This window comes from Euphorbia lathyris, chromosome 5, assembly GCF_963576675.1.
Source record: "Euphorbia lathyris chromosome 5, ddEupLath1.1, whole genome shotgun sequence".
Taxonomy (NCBI): domain Eukaryota; kingdom Viridiplantae; phylum Streptophyta; class Magnoliopsida; order Malpighiales; family Euphorbiaceae; genus Euphorbia; species Euphorbia lathyris.
The window spans coordinates 22,160,451-22,184,304 of NC_088914.1; the positions used below are offsets into that span (position 1 = coordinate 22,160,451).

The window sequence follows — 23,854 nt, forward strand, 5'->3', positions numbered from 1 at the left end:
AATAATTAAATAATTAAAAAAGCGTTTTTTTTTGTTTTCACTGGTGTTCATGCGTCTCAGCCGGCCAAAACAAATAGTTAGACGGCCAAAGAAATAACCAGAAAGCTTATGTGAAAAAATCGCAAGGAATTTTCGATTTTTGAGCAGCTAGAAGAAACATATCCATTCCAAACAACATTTTTCTTGAACACTGTAGGTAACTCTTAGGTCATATTCTTTGTCACGTAATTTCAGTATCAGTAATTTTAATTCAGTTGCATTTAATTCAATTCAGTTTAGTAGCATTCGGTTTAGTTGGCTAATTTATCATTAATTATTATAATTATAATTATTTATATATAATTTATTATTATTTATACACCTTTGTGATGGGACATCTCCCCGTACTATCGCTCAGCCGGAACGCGTAATGCACCGGGCCGCTAGTAAGATTGAGTTGAGTTTTAAAAAACAGGACCTTAGACATTTGGCTCACTCATTCACTGGCCTTTTCTTTTCCCTCCTCTCTAACCCGTTTTTCAGCTCTCTAAACCCTCTGGATGAAGGTTTATGAGCTTCCTCTGCACAATAAGTGTTGGAAAAATGACATTTTATTAGAAGAGATTGTTATTTTGGAAGGTTACAACCAAATTTGTCAATGTGTCGCTACACTTGCTCTTGTTACACTCTGTTAGCAAAACAGAGAAAATTTCACTATGGTTATGGTGGAGCTACAGAGAAATTCGAGAAACTGGGCTAGGGTCGTGGGAGAAATTGTTAAGATTGAGAGAAAGATATGCCCAAAGCACGAATCTCTAGCTGTATTTTTCGATGGAGAACTGAACAAGAAGAATTCAGGGTTGCTTTACTTGGAGATTAATGAAGTGATGCCTGGTAAATTAAGCTAAAAAAAGGGGAGAAAGAAACAGAGAGAAATCTAAGGAGGAAGAACATGAACTTTCTATTAATCGGCATAAAAGGTACCAAATACAATATTTCCACTATATAGTCTTACACCTCGCATTCTTCCTAACAGATTAGCTAAACGATATAATGGACTAACGTACACGTGTACTTCATCCAAACAGACCCACTAATTAATTAACTTCAAAAACACAGACTAATAAGCTAAAACTACTTAATTGATATTTCCCACACATCATGAAGGTACTGCTGGATATGACAAGTATTGTTGGCCCTCTTCTTTGTTAGATTTTGTTACCTAGCTAAGCTTGCAGGTTCCTATCCTCAATCTTCAAGTCTGTTTATATAGTATCTTTAGCATTGCCCATAACCTGTTCGATGAAATTACCCTTAGAAGTATGTCAAAAGTTGAAACAAGTGAAATGCATAATTACTTATAAATTTGAAAGCTTGATCCCTGCATGTTTAACCTTCTATACAACAAACTTGGTTTTCAATTTGATGATTATAATTATGTTCTTTGCATTCTTTTGTTCAATTGATTTTTAAGTTGTTGGTTGAGTGCTTTAATCTCAATTTCCAATTTTGGCTTTTCCTTTGGGAATCCTTTCCTTTAGATCCAGTAAACGGATGATATAAGACAAGAAGAAAGAAATATATAAAGAAAAGAAAATGCATTAGTCTCAATTATTTGTAAATTAATAGGATATGGTCATTGCTTAGTCTATTGAACCAATAATTGACATATTTTTATCATTTCATATATATAAGTCAACTGTCAAATCGTTTTTTATGAAAAAAATATAATAATTGGTGCAGAAATCATTATACTAATAGCAAGTGTGAATCTTTAAATATGTAATTAGGTAAGTAGGAGATTGCTTCGCATGGAAAAACTTGTTTGCTTTGGAGTCTTAATTGATCTTTGCATAAAAAAACTGCTAAAATAAAACTTCATATAAATATAAAATCAACATGTGGGTTTGTATTTAATTAACAAGACTTTGGACTTATAACTTATGTAAATTTCTTTACAACGCTTAGAATCTTGCAATAATAAACCTAAAAGCATTCCTCTTCATTTACTTATTTTATCTTTGAGATTCTGTCTGATAATTTTGGAGAGTTTATTTGGTAACTAGTTCTATTTCCTTTTTGTGATGCAATATTACAAATTTCTAATGAACTTATATGTTGCAGCAACTTTATTTTACTTATTTATTTTTTAAAATATTTCAGGAGGTGGAATCACATATACTTTCACAAGAAAGTGCTATACGTGGATTGATTTGTAAGTTATATTATGTTGTCAATAATTTAGTTAACTTGGTACTAAAACCTGTTCTATTACTGAAAAAGAACAGAAGTTAGTTGAGCATTGCTGTAAGTTATAGTATGTTGTGTACTAATGTCCTAATTATTGATTTTATGGCTTTTAATTATCTTGTAAACTTATAGATAGTCATTAATATTTCTCCGGCTAATAGTATCTGGAGTTTTTGCTTACTTATTTTCTTAGCTTTGTTTTCTTCATAAACCAAAATGAACAATTTGTTTAATTCATTTTTGGACCAAATACATACAAGTTAATTTCTTTTCATTTGTTCTATAACTTCTATTTATTCAGTTTTAGCTTGAACTTGTCAGAGGTAATAATAAAAGCAATTTTTGGACTTTACCTATCACCTTAAGCTTTTAGGTAAGTCCTAAGAATAGCACTTTTTTAGGTTGGTTCTTTGATACAATATCAATGCTTCTTAGACTAAGTAGTTAAGAGTTAAAATCCAAACAACTCCATTTGTTAATGGAATTTCAACACACTGTAAGATGTGGCTGTGTAATAGACCCTTCAAATATGCATGGGTGTGTAAGAGGTAATAATGAAAGCTTTTATTGGGTCTTACCTATTATCTTAAACTTTTAAGTCAATTGGTCCTTCAACAAACCTTGATACATAAAATTAAAAATTTGTCATTCCCAATTAACATGGAATGTGAAAGACTTGTATTTGTTCACCTAAATATCTCATTAGACTTCATTGTTGTGATAAATTAACTCAAATTGTAATCATTGAGCTTAACTATTTGTTTAAGTTTTTTGGTTAATTGGTTCCTTGACATTGTATAGGAATCAATCGAGATAACGCTGTTTATTTTAAGAAAAATGATGATAAGACTATAATACATACATGTTGTTTTGTGAACTTAGCCTCATATTAAACAATTGGTGTTTCAGATCTCACAGTTTCAAAGACTTGGTGAGAGATTTAAGAAAATGGACCCTCTTACTGATTTGGGAATCGCAGTTGCTACTGAAGCTACAACTTCGTCGCTGGCCAAAATAAAAAAACACATTGGCTACCTCTATAAATACAAGCAAAATGTCAAGAGCCTAGAAGTTGCAGCAAAAAAATTGGATTCCAAGAGGATTGACGCTAGTCGTTTTATAGAAGATACTAACAGGAAGCTGAAAGATGTTAGCTCTACTACTGTTCATTGGCAGTCTGAAGCAGACCAGCTTCATCAAAAAGCTCAGAAAATATTCTCTGGAAATAAAATATCATGGTCGCGTTATTCCACAAGTAAACATGCTTGGAAGATGGCACAGAAGATCAATGAAGACATCCAAACTGCACCAAATTTTGGTACTGTCTTTGATCGTCCAGCACCAAAATTAGGACCTACATTCGACCTTAAAGGTTGGGAATTTACCTAGAATGACATAGTTTTAGAAACTTTTTACATTTACACCTAACAGCAGAATAACATATATATGTTTCTTAATTATGCTATTTTGACGATTACTGACAGGTTTTATGCATTTTGGGTCGAGGGCATCAGTTGTGAATGAAGTTTGGGAGGCATTAAAGGATGAAAAGGTGAGGATGTGTAGCATTTCTGGCATGGGAGGCACGGGTAAAACCTTGCTGGTAAAGAAGCTTATTCAGAGAGTAGAAAGTGATCATTTATTTGACAAGGTTGTAATGGTAACAGTGTCCCAGAATCCTAACCCAAGGAAAATACGAGGTAATATCGCGTCTAGCTTAGAATTGAAAATTGGAAGCGAAGAGCTGGAAACATCAAATAAGCTAATTGAATGGCTTTTGATTAATGATAAGAGCATCCTTTTGATACTAGATGATGTTTGGGAGGAACTGGATTTTGAAGCAATTGGACTTCCAAGAGCAAAATTGAAAATCTTGTTGACTTCCAGAAAGAAAGATGTGTGCCAGAGAATGGGAAGTGAGCCAAACTGTGTTATCAATGTTTTGACCAATGAAGAAGCTTGGGGTTTGTTCAAAGAGATAGCAATGGAATCTATTGAAAAGTTAAAGTTGCATGATACAGCAAGAAAGGTTGCAGATGAATGCGGCGGCTTGCCTATTGTCATTGTAACTCTTGCTACAGCTTTGAAGCACGAAGCCAAAGCTACTTGGAATGACTCGCTCCTAAAGCTACAGAAGTCGAATCTCCTAAGCATCGCAGGAATGGAGAAAGTATATTCTAGGATTCAGTTGAGTTATGATCTCTTGAATGATCACGAAGCTCAATCATGTTTTCGTCTTTGTTGCTTGTTCCCTGAAGATCATAATATTCCAGTTGAATACTTGGTCTGTTATGGGAAAGGGTTACAATTATTTGAAAATGTGGTAAGCATGAGTGATGCAAGAGATAGAGTTGAATCCATCATTCATAAAGTAAAGAAATCGTTTTTGTTGCTTGATGGTGAGGACGATGATAGTGTCAAAATGCATGATATTTTACGCGATTTTGCAATATCAATTTCTTCGAAAGATAGACATCCATATATAGTGGGATGTGAGCAGGTTATGGAAAAGTGGCCAGAGACAAGTCAATATGAAAATTGTAGTGCCATTTCATTTGTGTGTAACAAAATCAACGAGCACCCTCTTGATCTGAGATGTCCAAAGCTTGAACTGCTACACCTCATATTGAAGGATGATGGGGTTGGGCTCCCAATTGGCATTTTTGAAGGGTTGAAAGAGCTAAAAGTTCTAGTTTTGCAAGTCCCACTATTGTTCCAATCACTTTCTATGCTAACGAAACTTAGAACTTTGATTATCAACGAGATATCAAATGACTGGGAGGATTTTGAGAGATCTAAAATTGGAGATCTGTTAGGTCATGGTGATTTGAAAGATCTAGAAATACTTGCATTTGCTACAAATAGGTCTTGTTATGCTTTTCCAGAGAAGATAGGACTGTTGTGCAATCTGAGACATCTTAAATTCAGCAGAGTTGAATTTAATTATATGCCACCAGGTGTATTATCGAAATTGGTGAAACTAGAAGAGTTGGACCTGTCACCGAAGTTTACTAGCTGGGGAAGCGAAGAAGAAGGAGGAAGAAGGATGAATGCAAGCCTTGATGAGATAGAATCTCTTCCACTGTCTACATTAAAAATTGCTGTTGGAAAGTGTTCAATTTTATCAGAGAATTTAGTCAAAAGCTTAACAAGATTTCATATTTGTATGGGGACTTCTGATTGGAGAACTTACGATTCAAATGCAGAGTTGGAAGTATTTGATATGGATGCATCCGATGTTAGAGTGGGTTGGATTAGTGGCTTGCTGAGGAAATGTGAAAGCTTAAAATTGTCATATGTGAGAAATTTGAAGAATCTTATGTGTCTACAGTTTAGTGAAGACAATGGGTTTCCACAATTGAAGGATATGGACCTTTTTGGATGTAATGAAATGGAAGACTTGGTTGATAAAATAGCAGAGCGGATTCCATCTTTTTTCTTGTCTCAGCTGGAAACTTTGTGTTTAACAGATATGGATAGTCTCAAAGAAATATGGCACGAATATGCTTATTTCTCAAAGATAGAACCAATATACTTTAGTAATTTGAGTGTGATAAAGATATATGATTGTCCAAAGTTGAAACATCTGTTTCCGCTCTCAGTGGCTACCGAATTGAGGCAACTGCATTGCATACTCATTATGGATTGTGAAGAAATGGAGGAAATTTTGTACATAGACCAGGTTGATAATGGAAATCAGGTGAATTAACTAAATTTTCTAAATAATCGATTGAATTATTTTGCATAGGGTAAACAATTTATTAGTTCCTATATTGTTCCATAGTAAACTAACCAGTTCCTATTTGTGATTTTTGACAGATTATGGAAGAAAATATTGCAAAAACTGATGAGAAAGAAGTTGATCATACCATAATATTCCCTCAACTAAAAACTTTGAGACTCCGTGGTATGCTTAAGCTTAGAATTTTGTATGATGGAAATCATGCAATTGAATTGCCTTCATTAGAAGAATTGCTAATTGATCAATGCACTAGAATGGAAGGTCTCTCTTACGGATCATTTAACGCTCCAAGGCTTGAAGGACTACTAATAAATAATTTCAGCTATGATGCAGGAGGGGAGGATCTTAATGAAATTGTGAAGGAAATGGCGGTACAATTAATCTGTTCTTTAAACTTTTTACTTTATTGTCTTAATTACATTTTCTTGTTTTGTGTCTTACTGCTATAGAGCATCTAAAAAAAAGACTCTTCTCCACCCTAAAAAGAAAAAAAAGGGCGGTTTATTTGGCAAGAGGCCGCTCCTAAGACTCAAACCCGTGACCTCTTGATCACACGACAACAACGTTTACCGTTGCGCCAAGGCTCGCCCTCACTCTTCTCCACCCTCTAAAAATAAATTTGAGAAGTGACTAAATAATCAAATATCATCTTTCATTTTTAAATTAACAGTTGAGATTCGGACAAAATGACCTATTATTAGAAAATTCAAATCTTCAAAGAACTGGAAGCTTTGATTTCAAGGGAAATTCAGAGTGGCTAGTAGGTCATACTGAATTTGGAAGGAAAATTTATAATTGTACAAATTTTTTACCTATTGTAAATTTTGCTTCATCAAATTAACTATATTAATTGTATTATACATCTTTTCAAGCATAAAAATGTAAATTAATAAATTTATGATTTTATTTTATAATAATTTAAATCATGAAAAGCAGGGCACTGGAAATGACATTGAGGAGGATGATGATGATGATGTTGATAATGATAACGATAACGATGATGAAATCCATCAAATTACCAATTAAGCTAATGAAAATACACGGTGAGTGTCACGCGATCTTCTTCTTCTTCATGCAGATGAGTTTCACATTATGGTTTTGAAGCGTATTGATTATCATATAATTCTAGGGTAATTCTTTGTCTTCTGGGAGTTGTTTTCATTGTTAATTGAGTGCAGAAGCTTACAATTCTTTCTATTAATTGCAGGTTGTGTTGTAACAACTCGGTCTGGATTGGTTGGTGTCGGATTAGAAAGTTTGAGCAAGAAGCGGCATTAAAGGTGACACAGTCTTATTTGAGTTTATTGTAATTTTTTCTATTATACATGAATTGGATTACAATGACAAGTGGGTATTGGAACAATTGAGGTTGAATTGAGGATTGAGATTGAGGTTTTGTTTTTCTTTCCCAATTCCACCGAAATGTCCAACATGATTGACGAGACAGCAACAGTGCATCTTATGAACGCGGCCCAAAATATAAGATGCAGTCAGGTAGCGAAGGAAGAGGAGAAAAAATGCAAATTTATCATTCACTCTTAAGACATCTTCAAGCAATTGTGTGGTGTAAAAACGAGATGTCATGACTACCGAATACTCAAAAGCAAAATAGTCTAACATCTTCAATACCTATTAATCTCGAATCCCTCCCACCATTTTGCAAGACGGCCGATTTTAAGCACAAAGATGGCTATGATAATTAAAGAAAATACATCTTCTAAAACTAAAGGGTTAAAGATACGCTTGTTTGTTGTATGGAATACAAGTATTTACAAGATTTCGATACTTTTTTTTTCTAATTTTAGAGCTATCTTATGGGGTTTTTAGGTATACTTCGGGAATTATTTATTTGGGACAGAGAGTCTTGGATACTTTAAATTTTTGTAAAGTGTCCGGGACTTTAATTCCTAAACATGTTTTTTCGTACAGGAAAAAGAACTGTTATGAGACTTAGAGTACCGAACACTTAAAAAAAATTAAATTATTTGGGACTCTTAAGTCCTAGATGCGCATTGTCTGGGACGCGAAATCCTAAACACTTGTGCTTCTCCGACTTATTTTAGTTGCTCGATATAGTTCACCATATAAAAATGCTAAGCAAGCACTGTTAGAGATAATCTTCTATATTATCTCTCCTAATTATCTTCAGGATAATTACTCTCCTAATACTTGTAGAGTTATACTTGTATCATACTCTCAGAAGTATAGTAGGATTATACTGTTCTCATCAGTAGTCTATTAGGTTTACAATACTTGTCATATATATACAATCTTATCAATGAAACCCTAATCAAAGGACTTTACTCAATTACATTCTCTCTCTCTCTCTCTCCCGTCGACTTCTCTCTCTCTCTCTCGTCGACACTCTCTCTATCAATGTTCTATTTCTATCAACATGCTATCAAGAGCAACAACCGATCCTTCCATGTCCGACTCAATTCCGCTACAGACAACCATCTGAAATCAATCCGAATCTATTCAACCCGTCGCATCCGCCGGGAATTTTTTCGACCGTGGCTGCCCCTGCGGCTGCTTTTGCCGACGGTGATCAGTCGGTGTTTGGCACTGAATTTACAGTGGCCACTGCTTCCGCCTCGTCCCTTCAGCCCTCCTCAGGATGGAGATTCGAGTCCCCATTCACCACTCCGGAGCAATCATCCGTAACATCTACGTATTTATTTGATAACAAGGATTCTGGTGCTATTCCCCGGAGCAGACAGAATCATACGGCTCCTCCACTATTCCATCCACTAGGTAATCATTCTCAACAAATTATTAGACCTGGCTTTGGACCCCCACCCTCTTATCATAGTTCTCAAATACCCTCCTCATTCCATAATCATGCTTCCGATTCTTTTATTACCAATCCTGGACCAACCTTTAACCCTCATCCTAACCATGAATACCCTTCCTCATCCATGAATCCTGTTTATTCTAATTCCACAACGAATTCTGTTCACATGACTCATCCAGCTCCCACTCATACATCCACTCATATCAAATTAATACAACATAACTACAAAGCTTGGAGAATGGCTATTGTTTCCACTTTAAAATCCCATCATTAGTTTGAGCACATTATTAGCAATAATCCACCACCTCCAATTTTTTTTAACTCGAAGTAGCTTTATGTCTGGTCCTGATAATATGCTACTCAATCCTGCTTATATTGTTTGGGATGATCTTGAGAACACTGTTATGTCTTTACTGTTACATTCTCTTACTGAGGAGATCTATCCTTTAATCACTTGCTTTCACTATTCTCATGATATTTGGGTAGCTCTTGAGCAAGTCTATGGAATTATTACTGATTCTCGACAATTTCAATTAAGCCTAGAATTACAAGAACTTGAACAGAATGACATGCCTATCAGTGAATATATGCACAAATTAAAAGCCATTCTGGATGACATTGCTGCCTCTGGCAATCAATACCCCATTCACCTCTTACCCCCTTTGTTATACAAGAATGTTGGTGAGACATTCAAATCAACGATTCAAAATCTTATCACTCAAAAGGGCATGCATATATTAGTTTCTATGAATTATTGAGCAACTTGAAAATGGTTGAGGGTTTGATTCATTCAACAGCAAAAAAGGCAGAATTTCTATTACATACTCCCAGTGCTAATTCTCTTTAAGCACATGTTTCGACTATTTTACCTAATGTTGCTGCAAAAAGAAATAAAAAAAAGGAGGGGTGGAAAGTGTTTTAATTGTGGTGATCTTGATCATTGGGCTGACAAATGTAATCAAAGAGAGTGCTTTGAGAAAAACTTATGGAAAATAGGAGAAAAAAATTATGCATATGATTTTAAGAACTCACACTTTAGGCGAGTGCACTAAGATCTAACATTTGAGATTGCACTAGTTGAAGTATTAAAAGAGTATTGTATCATTTTGTTTTGTTTTTTATAAGCCCAAAATATGCCTAAATTAGCATGCATAAATGTATTCAATTTCATGTAATATATATTACTTATATTATTTTGTTAAGATTTTACGTTGGTATTTGTTATTTGTGTGCAAGGTATTAATTATTTGGAAAAATCCAAATAGGAGCTAAAACGGAGCAAAAACGAGTAAGAAATCATGTTTTTAGCAAAAGACCCGTACGGGAATTCAGAAACCGCGCCAAAGATTTTGGAATCAAATTAAGGAAGTGACATGAAGTGTTTGTCACGACCGAGATTCTCATTATCTCGGTCGCGACATGCTAACAGGAAGCCTAGCAACGCGAGTTTCTTCCATTCCTCCTTGTTCTCTATGTCGCGGTAGATATTCCTGAAATCTCTACAGAGACAGAAACTTTGCAAGACATATTTTACATGTGTTAATTTCCAAACGACACGTTCTTTCATCCGGATAGATGCGACTCGTCACTAGCGGATACAACCCTTCAAATACACCTTTTGGAACATTATAAATAGATGAAGAAATTCATAATTCATGTTGTTGAGTTGTTCTAATCTATGTTAGTTTTGTTATACAAACTTGTTATAAAGTTACAAGTTGTGTAAATAGTTTGAGATACTATATGTAGTTATTATAGTTGTCGTTTAGAGTTCGAGTATTGTTCGAAGATGAGTTTACACTCTATAGTGGATTCAGCGATCTCTATTTCGAGGATTCGGCGAGAAGAACCAGCGGTTGAAGCGCCCCAGGGTCTGACAAGCCTACAAAGTTTGAGGAAAGGATTGGCAACCCGGAACTCAAATTAGTTAAAATGCTATCCAAGCTTCTTCTCTGTTAACTTGATTCGATTCATAATAAATTAATAAGTTATCTTTTCAATTCAATTTATTTCTACTGTTGTTATTTTCGAGTCTGATGTAGCGATATTCTTAAAAGTAATAAACCGGTGTTTTCAATAAAAACCTTTTTACACAAATTACATTTCAATAGAAACTTTGTTGAACACTTAAAAGAATTAGGATTTATGGTTGATATGATCGATAGCTCAGCTTATTAAACATAGAACACCAATTTGATTAAGGTAGTAATCTGTTCCGACCGTAGAAAGATTGTCTGCAGTTCGAAGCCCAGTAATTGAATTAATCGATAAATTGTTACATCTTAATAATCTGATCAAAGTTATAAGTTGCTTTCTTGCTTTATGTAAACAAGTCTTGAATTCTTGCAATCTTAACTATAACCAAAATTAGGATTAGAAACCAATTTAAACCATTTTAAACCATTAACGATTTCCTATAAACCTCGAGAAAACGAATGTAATCAAGACAATAATTTCTAATCAAATTATCATATGTTCTTTGTGGGATCGATACAAGCGAAACCGTGCACTTGCAGAATTCGTCCAACAGTTATAAAATGTAAAAGTGCGAAATAATATTTTAAAAGCTAAATTAATATTGAATAGTATTTCTAAATAGAAATGAAGGCAAACAAATCACCCAACATAGGATTGTGTAAATAATGATAAAGCACATGGTAAAAGGATTAAGGATTGCCAAGACCATTTGAATAACTATTCAAAAACTTGGATAAACAATAATCCATGCGAAGCAATTCAAGATAAGTTCTCATTTGATATCTTTATGCAAATAAGATTGTAGATCTGACCTATAAACTATATCTCTATACATTTTAACAATCACTTAGTCAATATGAATTCACTTAGGCAATATGAATTACAACACTCACATTCTTGTGACAAGTGTTGTGCCTAATTGTAACTAATCAAACATCTCTATTATGATTAATTAAAACCTTATATAACCATTCGCTTATTACGGTGAATCTCCGATAAGAATCCCCATAAAACGGTGATGATAATATTTGTCCCTCGTTGCGCGGATAGGGAGGGGACGAGGAAAGGTATCCCCACCCCCAGCCAAATCCCCGATAGGAAATGCATTCCCCGTCCTATCCCGTCCCATTTATAATAGCAAACGATAGATAAACCAAATATCACTCAGTCTATTCTAAAATAAGTGTAAGTTAATTTTTTTAAGAGAAAGTGTAAGTTAATTGTGATTACTCAATTTTATAACAAATTTAAGCCAAATTAATAGCTCTTTAATGAGGGCCGGTCCTGATAATTTAGGGGACCTAGACAAAATAAGTAATAAAGACCTTTTTTTTTTTATTAAAGATTGGGTAGCGAGGGAAGTAATAAAGATCCTTTTAATGATAAAATTTTTATACATAACAAAATAGGCATTTTAATTTTTTTTACCAATGTGGTTTCGGAAAGAAATAGACCCTCCTATATAATTTTATCACTATTTATATTAAAAAAATTAGATTATATATATATATATATAGGAGGGCTCTTGTGAGAACCCTTTCTTAGGTGAGGACACTTGCTTAGGTGAGAACCACCTAAAACTACGTAGTTTTGAGTCTAAAAATTAAAAAAAAATGCTGCTACCATGGGGGTTTGAACCTTGGACACTTTGTTTGCATTCCTTATTACTTACCACTGAACTAATTATTTTTTTTGTGTGTTATGTCGCGCGCTGATTAATATACCACTGCACTTCTAGCTTCTATTATTTAATATTTGACGCATGCACTTATTAATATCGATTAAACGTGCATTATAATGAATTATTAATAGAAAAAAAAGAAACGTACATAATAATTAATCATTAATAGAAAAAAAATCCAAGAACATGCTCTAATTTCTTATTTATTTAATTCCTTCATATTTTTGTAATTTATGTTTTAAAATGTTAAGGACGATGTTCTAAATATTGTTTAATATTTGACGCATGCACTTATTAATATCGATTAAATATGCATAATAATGAATTATTAATAAAAAAAAAGAAATATGCATAATAATGAATTATTAATAGAAAAAAATACAAGAACATGCTCTAATTTTTTATTTAATTCCTCTATATTTTTGTAATTTATGTTATATAAGAAAATATACGTTATGTTTTTTCGAACATGAGTTATAAATTATATTATAGAACAAACACGAACTATAAAGTTTAGAACGTACGATATATTTTTTAGAACATACGTCATGTTTTTTTAGAACATGTGTTATGTTTTTTCGAACATGAGTTATAAATTATATTATAGAACAAATGAAAAAACGATCCAAATATCTACTAATTTTTTTAAAACATTATACTTAATTTTTGGAACATAAACTATAAACTTTAGAACATGTGTTATGTTTTTTAGAACATGCGTTACGTTTTTTCGAACATGAGTTATAAATTATATTATAGAACAAATGCAAAAATGATCGAGATATTTACTGATTTTTTTAAACATTATACTTAATTTGGAGAACATAAATTATAAAGTTTAGAATTATGTAACATTATTTAGAATTCCGTCCTTAACATTTAAATACATTGGAGCATGTTTTTGGATTTTTTTTGTTCTATTAATAATTCGTTATTATGCACATTTCTTTTTTTTTTCTATTAATAATTTATTATTATGCACATTTAATCGATATTTAATAAGTGCATATGTCTAATATTAAACAATAGAAGCTACATGGATAATGGTATATTAATCAGCGCGCTCCATAATGGATAAGGAAAACAATTGTTGTTTAAAAAAACAGTAAATATATGGACAATTTTTGCATTTGTTCTATAATATAATTTATAACTCATATTCTAAATAACATAACGTATGTTCTAAAGTTTATAGTTTGTGCTCTAAAAATTAAATATAATGTTCTAAAAAAATCAGTAGATATCTGGATTGTTTTTTCATTTGTTCCAAAAATATAATTTATAACTCATGTTCGAAAAAACATAACACATGTTCTAAAAAACATAACGTATGTTCTAAAGTTTGTAGTTTGTGTTCCAAAAATTAAGTATAATGTTCTAAAAAAATCAGTAGATATTTGGATCGTTTTTTCATTTTTTCCAAAAATATAATTTATAACTCATGTTCGAAAAAACATAACACATGTTCTAAAAAACATAACGTATATTCTAAAAAATATATCGTACGTTCTAAACTTCATAGTTCGCGTTTTAAAAGTTAAAATATATGTTGTTTCAAAAAAAAAAGTTAAATTATATGTTATAACGTATGTTTAAAAAAATATATTTTCTTATATAACATAAATTACAAAATATAAAGGAATTAAATAAATAAGAAATTGGAGCATGTTCTTGAATTTTTTCTATTAATAATTCATTATTATGCACATTTTTTTTTCTATTAATAATTCATTATTATGAATATTTAATCAATATTAATAAATGCATGTGTCAAATATTAAACAATGAAAGCTACAGTGCGATAGTATATTAATCAGCGCGGCACATATTACACAAGGAAAGTAATTGGCTCAGTAGTAAATAATTTGGAGTGTAAACAAGTGGTCTAAGGTTCTCACTTGATCCCTCCCCTATATATATATATATATATATAAGATATTTTTTCTTTTTTTTTTGGTCCCCTCCAGCCCGAGGCTCCTAGGCCGGTGCACCCCGGGCCTATGTCCAGGGCCGGCCTTGTCTTTAATCCCAACTAGAACAATGACATAAAATGGAATAAAGGAGTAATAAACATGACTTCTCAAGTTAAAACTACACTTGTTTACTAATGGAATAGCATCGGGTCTGATCTAAGCGGGTTTAACATTTAGTTATCTTATGTAGGTCGAGCCTAAGTTCCACTATATTCAGGTAGCGCCAATCTAAGGAAACTAGTTCTCAAACATCTAGCTCGTCCTTCTATATTTATAATAAAAAGATAAATTAAAATTTGCAATTAAAATATGACGATGAATAAGACTAAACATAGAATTCCTTTCAAAAAAAAAAAAAAGAAGAAGACTAAACATAGAATTTGGTTCCTTTATTTGACATAATTACTTTATTAATTTGGTTCAGTTGTCGCCAATGACTCAGAGAGAAGATGGAAGCAGCAGCGAAATCATGGTGGAGCTGCAGAGAACTTCAAAAAATTGGGGTAATGTTGTCGCACAAATTGTGAAAATGGAGAGAAAGATATTCCCAAAACACGAATCTTTAGCTTCATTTTTCGACAAAGAATTGAAAAAGAAGAATTCAGGGTTGATTTATTTGGAGATTAATGAAAACATTGTTGGATACGTGATGTATACTTGGCCTTCTTCTTTGTTCGCTTCTATCACTAAACTTGCAGGTTCATATCCTCTTCTAACTTTCTGTTCATCTCTTATTTTTAACATGCCCATAACCTGTTCGATGAAATTACTCTGAGAATTTCTATGGAAAAAAAAAACAGTGAAGGAGAATTACAGAAAGCAAGGACATGGAGAGGCATTGATGAAAGCTGCGATTGAGAAGTGCAGATGTAGAAAGGTACAGAGAATATCATTGCATGTTGATTCCTTGAATAATGCTGCCATTAGCCTGTACAAGAAGCTCGGTTTTCAAGTTGAGGAATTTGTAGAAAGTTATTATTGTCCTGATCGAAATGCATATAGAATGTACCTAGAGTTCAATTCTGATTAGGAGAGGTACAATCAAGTTATGCTGCCATTGTTTTAGGACTCAATTGTGAAAATGCTGTCAAGTTTATGAAAAGATTAACAAGTTTGTGAAATGAAGGAAGCAACAAAGCAACAGATATTATGTAAAATATAGATGATTTGGTTTTAGCTTTTTCCTTTTGAATAATCCCTTCGTTCCATTATATAGGTCATTCTAGCAAATTAGTTTTTTCCCTAAATATAAGTTATTCTAGGATTCCAAGAGCTTTTAGTTTAGTTTTTTTAATCAAAATATTAAATTTTTTATATTGGTACATGTGTTTTTTAATATTCCAATGCTTATTCTCTAATAGTGACATGAGAGAAATTTTTTTTTAGTTAACCAATATATTTCTTAATTTGTGTGAAATATCCTAGAATAACTTATATAATGGAATGGAGGGAGTACCATTTATGGTTAATGTATTTTTGGAGCTAATGCATATGGGAGGAAAATCGATTTAACCATTTTTTATTTCTTTTTAGGTAGTTCCATTCTTATCGGCTCATGCGTGGATACGATATAGTTAGAACTTTTTAAAATCACTATGTATACTAGTGTGTTCGCATCACAGATTAATATTCATAAGAAGCCAGTAGATAAACTCATAAACAACATAATTGAATTAGACTTAAGCAGTAGTTTAGAAATTTCTATTACCAACATCTCTTTAGCATAGAAACTAATGATCTAAATAGGCATAGGCCCTGTTTGGTAAAGAGCGTTTTGGGATAAAAATAGCGGTTTTGACCAACTTTAGAGGTTTGACCACTGAAACCGCTAATTGGAGTGTTTGGTGGAGAGAGGTTTGGAAGAGAGTTTTGGGATGAAAACGCTAATTTAGAAAAAGCTTTTAAAAGGAGCTTTTTCAATTAGCGTTTTGCAATATTAAAATTAATGGACTTCTTTAACCCTAATAAATAGACTCCCTCTTCTCCTGCACCAAAATTAATGCCCTTATTCGTCTTTTTGTACAAACCGCTATTATCAATCAGCTAATTTTTACCAAACAGGTCTACACAAACAGCTAGTCAAATCAGCTAATGTAATCAGCTAACAGCTAACAACTAATGTAATCAGCTAACAACTAACAACTAACAGCTAATTCCCAAACAGGGCCATATACTGTTAACAAGAAAAATAGAAATGATTAAATGCCTAATTAATTTCACAATCATGATTTTTCAGGCTTATACACACTAGATAATGGATATACCAGTTGAAAGTCTTAGGATTATTGTTGAAAACCCATTTGTTTATAATCAGGATATTAATCAACATATTATAAGTTGTAGACGAGCATTACAAATTATGGAATTAAAAGATAGACAATTAGAATTAGCACAAAGTGCTTTAGACGCTAAGCGTATTGAAAAGATAAAACTACAAAAATGAGTTTTAGACTTAGAAGATGAAGTAAAAAGATTAGAAGAAAAACGTAAAGAGCAAGAAGAGACAATAGAAATTCAAAAACAAATAATCACTGAAAGTTACAGACATATTCAAGCTTTAATAAATGGAAGAGAATAAAGAAATAACAGAACAAACCCATATAGATAATACTAATATCTATTATCACATGGATACTTATGAAGGTGGTATAACTCAAACTTTAAGTTTTAAACTAGATATTTATCAAAAAAATACAGGATGAAACTGAAGAGCTATCTGTAAATAAGATATTTAAAACTAAATGGTTTGATAGAAATAAAAATATAAGATATATTGTTCAGAAGCATGAGAATATTATAGATACAACTACTATAAATGGTAGAGCAAGGATAAATTTAATAACAGATGACGTAATAAAAATGGAATTGTCAAAATTATCACATAAAGAATCAAAGAAATATAGGAATATTTACTTTGGAGGAATATAATTCACTATAAAAGCATATTTTCAGAAAAAATATCGGACTCCTATTCAAATATATGTATTAGATGATCGAATATTAGATAATATACAAGATGCCTTAATATCAGTAGTAAGGGGAAATTTAATTTATCAGAAACTTAAATTCACAATTCAACCAGATTTTAGTGTATCATTAGAAGATAAGCATAAAGATTTAGCTTTAACTTTATATTATAAATTAAAAGGAATAAGAATGCCCTAGGAAGTAAAGCAATTAGTATAGAAACAAAAATGATATATGCCCTTACAGGTAATCATCATATAAGAAAACAAAATGATAGGAATATATTAGTACCAAAATTATACGAGGAAATATTAGAACCACTAGAACATAAAGAAAACTCAATAATAACAATCCCAGATGAAATATGTATCGATTTTAATTCTAGAAAAATACAACCAATCCAGAAATTATTACCTAAGATAGAAGAAGGAAGGTTAAGTTTTAAGAAAGAAATAACAAGATAACCGAGAACCTTAGATTTATTACATACATATTATGAAGATAAGTTAACGAATAAAAGTAATATTATTTAATGAGCTACTAACAACTGAATGTATAGCTGAAATTAATACTGGAACCAAAAGTTTAGTCCATATTAGCAAAATAAATGAGAATAAATGTGAACTAATAAAACCACAAACTTATAATTGTCCGAATAATACTAGAAAACATAACTAGGAGCATAAGAATTAGATTTAAAATTGAAGATCTAAAATATGAGATAATTTTAGGAGTAACATAATATGATAGTACATATACACTATTATTAGGATACGACTTTTTAAATAAAATAAAATATAAGATAAATAATGAAGGAATTATGATGGAAGACCAAAACAAAGTACGGTATATAAATAAAATATGAAGATACGACAACAACTTGATAAAAAAAAGAGAAAATTACAAACAATAAAAACTATTATGGCGGAAACAATAATAGAATCTCAACTAAAATATTTAGAAATTGAATCTAAACAGCAAAGGTTAGAGTTTGAGATCAAACAATTAAAATCTTTATTAGAGAAACCTAAGAAAGAATGGATCAAACTTGAAGACGGATGGATAAAAAGAATTTACATAGATGCTTGGAGACGAAGCAAAGAACCAATAATGATGGATATAAGTGAAATAAAATCTAAAATCCCTGAAAAAGTAAATAAAACCTTAGATCTTTTAACAAATTTACACAAATTTAAAGACAATTCTAATGGCAGAACAATAACATAGTGTAATAACATTTCTTAAAAATCATGCCCAAGAAATTATTGAACAAGAAAGATACAAGTATGAACCGCTAAAAAATAGAAAACTCAAAGAAAATGATGCGAAAACATCCAATATAGACGTAAGCACCGACATAGAATATCTTCAACTAAAAATAGAAAAACAAAATCACGAAATAAAAGATCTGCAAAAAGAAAATATAAAATTAGTCATAAATTCGAATACAGAATGGGTCGAAAAATATAAAAAATATAAACATAAGTTTAAAAACACTAAAAAAGAATTAAAAGAAACAAAGTTAGAGCTAAAACAAACAAAAACAGAGCTAATTCACATTTAAGATGAATTAAAAGAGTTAAAGGAAGAAGTAAGAGTCTTAAGAATAATGGTTAAAGAAGTAAAAGGGAAAAATATTCACAACAGTAATAGTAGTAGTGATAGTTCCGATAGTTCAGATAATCAGAGTGAAAATAAACTAAAAATCATTGGATACATAGAAGAAGAAAATAAAGATGAAACCAAATTAATAGAAGAAAATAACCAGATAATGAAAATATTAGAACAAATGAAAAACATTAATGCAATAATAGAAGAAGAACCAGAAAGTGATATAGAAAATAACGAATACACTAGGTATGAAGAATCAGATATAGGATCAGAAAATATAGTAAATGAAGATGCCGATAATTATCCAGAAGAAGAAATGATAGACCCCAATTTAGAAGTAGTAACTAAAAAAGCACATACAATTCCAAGACATATACATATAGGCCAACAAGAAGACTTTAAAGAATTTATAGGATATATGTCTGAAGGATTAAATCCAAATGGATATTTTTTAGACTTGGATAATGTCTATGATGAACAAGAAATAAGTAGACGAATAAATGATTGGAATTTAGGAATGTATATAGCCTTAATGAATTAATCTCACACTGAAAATTTAGATTATATGTATGACCTAATATCTAAAACATTGATATGAAAAGTAGGATTTTGGATGGAATCAATAACTCATCAGTTAAGACCACAAATAAAAGCTTGTGCTCATGATTGGAAATCAATGTTATTATTATTTGATAGGGTATTAAAAACAGAATTTTTAGGAGAAAGATGGTTAGTGGCTAGAGAAACAGTATTTGCTAAAAGAAAAGCTGAAATAATAATGAATTTGAATAACATGAAATGTTGTAAAATTAGTAAATTACCAGAATATACTATCAGTTTTACTAAGTTCTTTTATGAAGCTAGATTCTTACCACAAGAAGGATTGATATATCAACAACTATATTATGACCACTTACCAAACCCATACTACGTAGAAGTTTCAAAAGAATATACCCAATTAGAACTAAAAGAAAATATATTAGGAGAAAGAATTAGAGTGCTACGAGCTTACCTTATGAGAAAATGTGAAGAATATAGAGTTCAATAAAAGGTTAAAAAGGATAAGAAACTAGGATTACGAGAAATATGTGGATTCGCTGAAAAGCGGTTAGTTTTTGGTTGTGATGACAAAGTTAGAAGAAAATATAGACGATATAATCCTAATCGCAATTATAGAAATACTAAGCTTACAGAATGTAAATGTTGGAATTGTAATGAGAAAGGAAATTATGCTAATAAATGCCCTAAATTAAAACAAAAGGGTGTAAAATATACAGGAACAACATAATTTATAATGAGTCTAGAACAAATAAGAGCAAGTGATGATAAATGGTATAAAGAAGATGAATTTTATATTACTGAAACAGAAGATGATAACTCGGAATTAGAACCAATAGAATATGCAGATAGTGAAACTGATAACTAATGGCAACCATATATGTAGAAGCACCAGTAGAATATAAACCTAATAAGATTATAAAATGCCGCATGTTTATAGATAGTGAAGCTGATATTTGTTTAGCTAAGCAAGATGTATTAGTTTCCCATAAATGGAAAAGATCTAAAGGTCATAAGGTCAGAGTTACAAGATTTAATGAACAAGTGAAAGAATTAGATATTATAACCGAACATATGAGATTAATACTTAATAAGACAATTTTTAGTTTACCCATAATTTATCAAGAAAATAATATGAAACAACATATATTATTAGGAAATAATTCCCTTGATTTCCTTAAAATTCAGCTTATAAAACCTGAAACCATAAGTCTTTTAACTCCTTGTAATGAATGGATTATCCTTAAACGAGTCCTACCTTTATATCCACTAACAATACGTAATATCAAAACAAACAGAGATAATAATTTAGAAATTTTAAAACAGAAATATTTAGACCATTTAAAGATAAACTTTGGAGAAAACCCCATAACCTTGTGGGAAAAAGAAAAGATATATGCTAAAATAGAATTCATAAACCCTAATGATGTTGTTAGAACCAGACCAATAAGATACAGTCCTGATGATCAAAAGGAATTTGAAATACAAATAAAAGAATTATTAGACTTAAACTTAATTCAAGAAAGTAAAAGCCCTCTTAGTAGCCCAACATTCTTAGTAAGAAAACATAGCGAATAAAATTGATGCAAAGCGAGAATGGTAATAGATTATAGAGAACTAAATAAGAAAACGATTTTTGATGGATATTTTTTACCTTATAAGAGAAATTTAATTAATAGATAATCAGGGAAAAAGTGGTTCAGTAAATTTGATTGTAAAAGTGGATTTTGGCAAATTAAGCTTACTAAAGAATCAAGACCTTTAACAACATTTAGTGCACCACAAGGACATTATGAATGGATTGTGTTACCTTTTGGTTTGAAAAATGCACCCCAGATATTTCAACGAAGAATGGATACGATATTTAGAAAATTAAATGAATTATGTGTAGTTTATGTAGATGATATATTAATCTACAGTAATAATATAGCAGACCATTTACAGCACCTAGATGCATTTATAAAAACAGTAAGACAACATGGAATCCTTTTATCCGAAAAGAAATCAGAAATCTTTAAAAATAAAATAGAATATTTAAGATATATAATAGATAGTGAAGGACTACAACCACAAGATCATATAATAACTAGAATCGAAAATTTTAAAGAAAAATTAGATACTAAGAAAGAAGTCCAACAATTTCTAGGAATAATAAATTATGCATCAGATTATATAAAAGACTTACCAAAATTACGACAACCCTTGCAAGAGTTAATTCAAAAACATAAATCATTTGAATGGACGACAACTCATACTGATACTATAAGAAAAATAAAAGAAGCAGTAAAAGTTCTCTCAAAATTAAGACTACCTAAAGATAATGATCAATTAGAATTGTATATAGATGCTAGTGATATCGGGTGGGGAGCAATCCTCATCGCATATAGAAAAGAAGATATAAACAAAGAAACTCCTTTAATATGTGGCTATAGATCAGGAACTTGGAAACCATCAGAGAAAAATTATCATATTAATGAGAAAGAATTACTAGCTGTAAAAAATGGAATTAAAGGTTTTAGATATCATTTGTTACCCATAGAATTTATAATAAGAACAGATAATACACAAGTAGGAGCATTTATCAGAAATAAAATAGATCCCTACCAGAACTTAACAAAAGAAGACATTGACAAAGTTTTTTCAATTGCTATAATTATGTTGTTAAACCTATTTCTGGAAAACAAAATATCTTGGCTGATTCTTTGAGCATGCATGGAGATAATCTTCCAGCGAATATCAGAAATCAGAACCGCCAGATGCTGGCAATGATAAAAAAATCATGAGAACTTTCTGGACAACCTTGAGGAAGAACTCAAGAAACTCCAGTCTCAGAATAATCAGAATATAAGAACCATGACTCCTAGATCATCTTATGATTTGTTAGGAGATCTTCTTAAGAAGCCAATTGATATACCAACTTCATCGAGTGGAATCTCAGGAGCCACCACCCTGAACCATTCTAAGCTGGTTAATCAGAAGTCATCAGAAATCACAACCTCTCAGGTGTTACAATTTCCTCCCGAAATGACAGAAGCATATAAGAATATCATGAAATTTTTTACATATAAGAAGAGTCAGACTGTATATAGAACCATTAAGATGACCAAATACCCTAGGTATATATGCTCAGAAGACTGCAGTCCGGATGTTGTTCAGAAACTATTTAGATATGGATTTCTGGACAAAGTCATGACTGATGAGAGCCTTAATAGTGTTTCAAAACTACCATCTATAATACCTAGATCTATTGATGAACTTGGATTAAGATTTGGGAGAGGAATATTTTGTGTTCAAATTTTTGATACTGCTATGGACTTAGAAGGGAAACCCATAATAATTGCTCAGATCTTTAAAAATGGTAGGAACACTAAGATTGATGTAGATAATTCCGACCATCAATGGGAAATTCCATGCAAATTAGAAAGTTTTAAGTCTTGGTTAGGAGAAAAACGAGCACATGGGATCTATACGATCAAATGCAGACTAGAAGACTATATTAGAAATAAAAAGGTTGCGATAATCGCTATATCGAATCATGGAGAAGTTGAAGAAATGATAAATATCAATTATTTAATGGAAATGGGTGATGAAACAAGTCAACAGATTTTGACAGAAATGCATACGAAATTAATGGATAAGAAATATAAGCATAGTTCAGAAACATTGGCCCATTATGAATCCATATATGAACCAAGAAAATCATGTTTAATTAGAATTGGGCCAATAAGACCTAAGCCCATGAATATTGACTCTATAAGACCCAAAGAAGAAGCCCATCAAGGAAAAGAGGAGGATCCATTTGTTTAGAAAATGAGATAAAAATGTATAAGAAAAATAAGAAAAATAAGAATGAGGTGGCAATAACCAAGGATGAGGTGGCAATAAGATCAACACGTGGCAAGACATGAAGATATGAAGAAACATGTGTCAAGATAAGAAGCATGAGGTGGAGACATTAGAAATTAGTGGCAAGATATAAAGCATGAGGTGGAAGAGCAAGATAAGAAAGAATTAGACAAGTGTAGCCTAAAATTTTGTACTTTTAACTTTTGTAATGATGTAATCTTCCTTTTGGTAATTTAGCCTTTGATCTTGTACCTATATAAGGAGAAGACATATGATGTATGAGACATAACTTGCTTTGAGTAATACAATCTTTCTTTCTCTCTTTCCATGGTTTTCTAAACTCCCCCTTTTAACATTCATAGTTGTGAAATACTTAAGTTTAACTTCCGTATAGCATATTAGTTTGAAAAGACTAAGAGTGATCAAGCAACAATAGTTATTCTTCAGAAGAATCCAAGAGGTGTGTAGAGATGCTG

The 23,854-nt window shown here is 31.4% G+C and overlaps 2 protein-coding genes across 6 annotated transcripts; both read left to right on the top strand.

The window, feature by feature from the left end:
* The first annotated feature begins 531 nt into the window (after window positions 1-531).
* Window positions 532-10,635, top strand: LOC136228597 (probable disease resistance protein At4g27220). Of its 4 annotated transcripts, XR_010688759.1 has the most exons (8): window positions 532-959; window positions 2,143-2,194; window positions 3,139-3,601; window positions 3,714-5,929; window positions 6,049-6,342; window positions 6,908-7,014; window positions 7,179-7,251; window positions 10,002-10,635. XR_010688759.1 is itself a non-coding variant. In XM_066017026.1 (7 exons), exons 3-6 carry the CDS (start codon window positions 3,178-3,180, stop codon window positions 6,995-6,997), a joined length of 3,024 nt encoding a protein of 1,007 aa, XP_065873098.1. In that variant the 5' UTR covers window positions 532-959; window positions 2,143-2,194; window positions 3,139-3,177; the 3' UTR covers window positions 6,998-7,014; window positions 7,179-9,986. The 4 variants fall into 4 exon arrangements, 2 of the variants coding, with proteins under 2 accessions (XP_065873098.1, XP_065873099.1); XR_010688760.1 differs by lacking the exon at window positions 10,002-10,635 and having other exon boundaries at window positions 6,908-7,101; window positions 7,179-9,987; XM_066017026.1 differs by lacking the exon at window positions 10,002-10,635 and having other exon boundaries at window positions 7,179-9,986.
* A 3,884-nt stretch (window positions 10,636-14,519) lies between these two features.
* On the top strand, window positions 14,520-15,574 carry LOC136230770 (uncharacterized). Of its 2 annotated transcripts, XM_066019945.1 has the most exons (3): window positions 14,520-14,613; window positions 14,821-15,094; window positions 15,197-15,574. In XM_066019945.1, the coding sequence occupies exons 2-3, from the start codon at window positions 14,830-14,832 to the stop codon at window positions 15,424-15,426; spliced, it is 495 nt and encodes a 164-aa protein (XP_065876017.1). In that variant the 5' UTR covers window positions 14,520-14,613; window positions 14,821-14,829; the 3' UTR covers window positions 15,427-15,574. The 2 variants fall into 2 exon arrangements, with proteins under 2 accessions (XP_065876017.1, XP_065876016.1); XM_066019944.1 differs by lacking the exon at window positions 14,520-14,613 and having other exon boundaries at window positions 14,643-15,094.
* The last annotated feature ends 8,280 nt before the right edge of the window (window positions 15,575-23,854 follow it).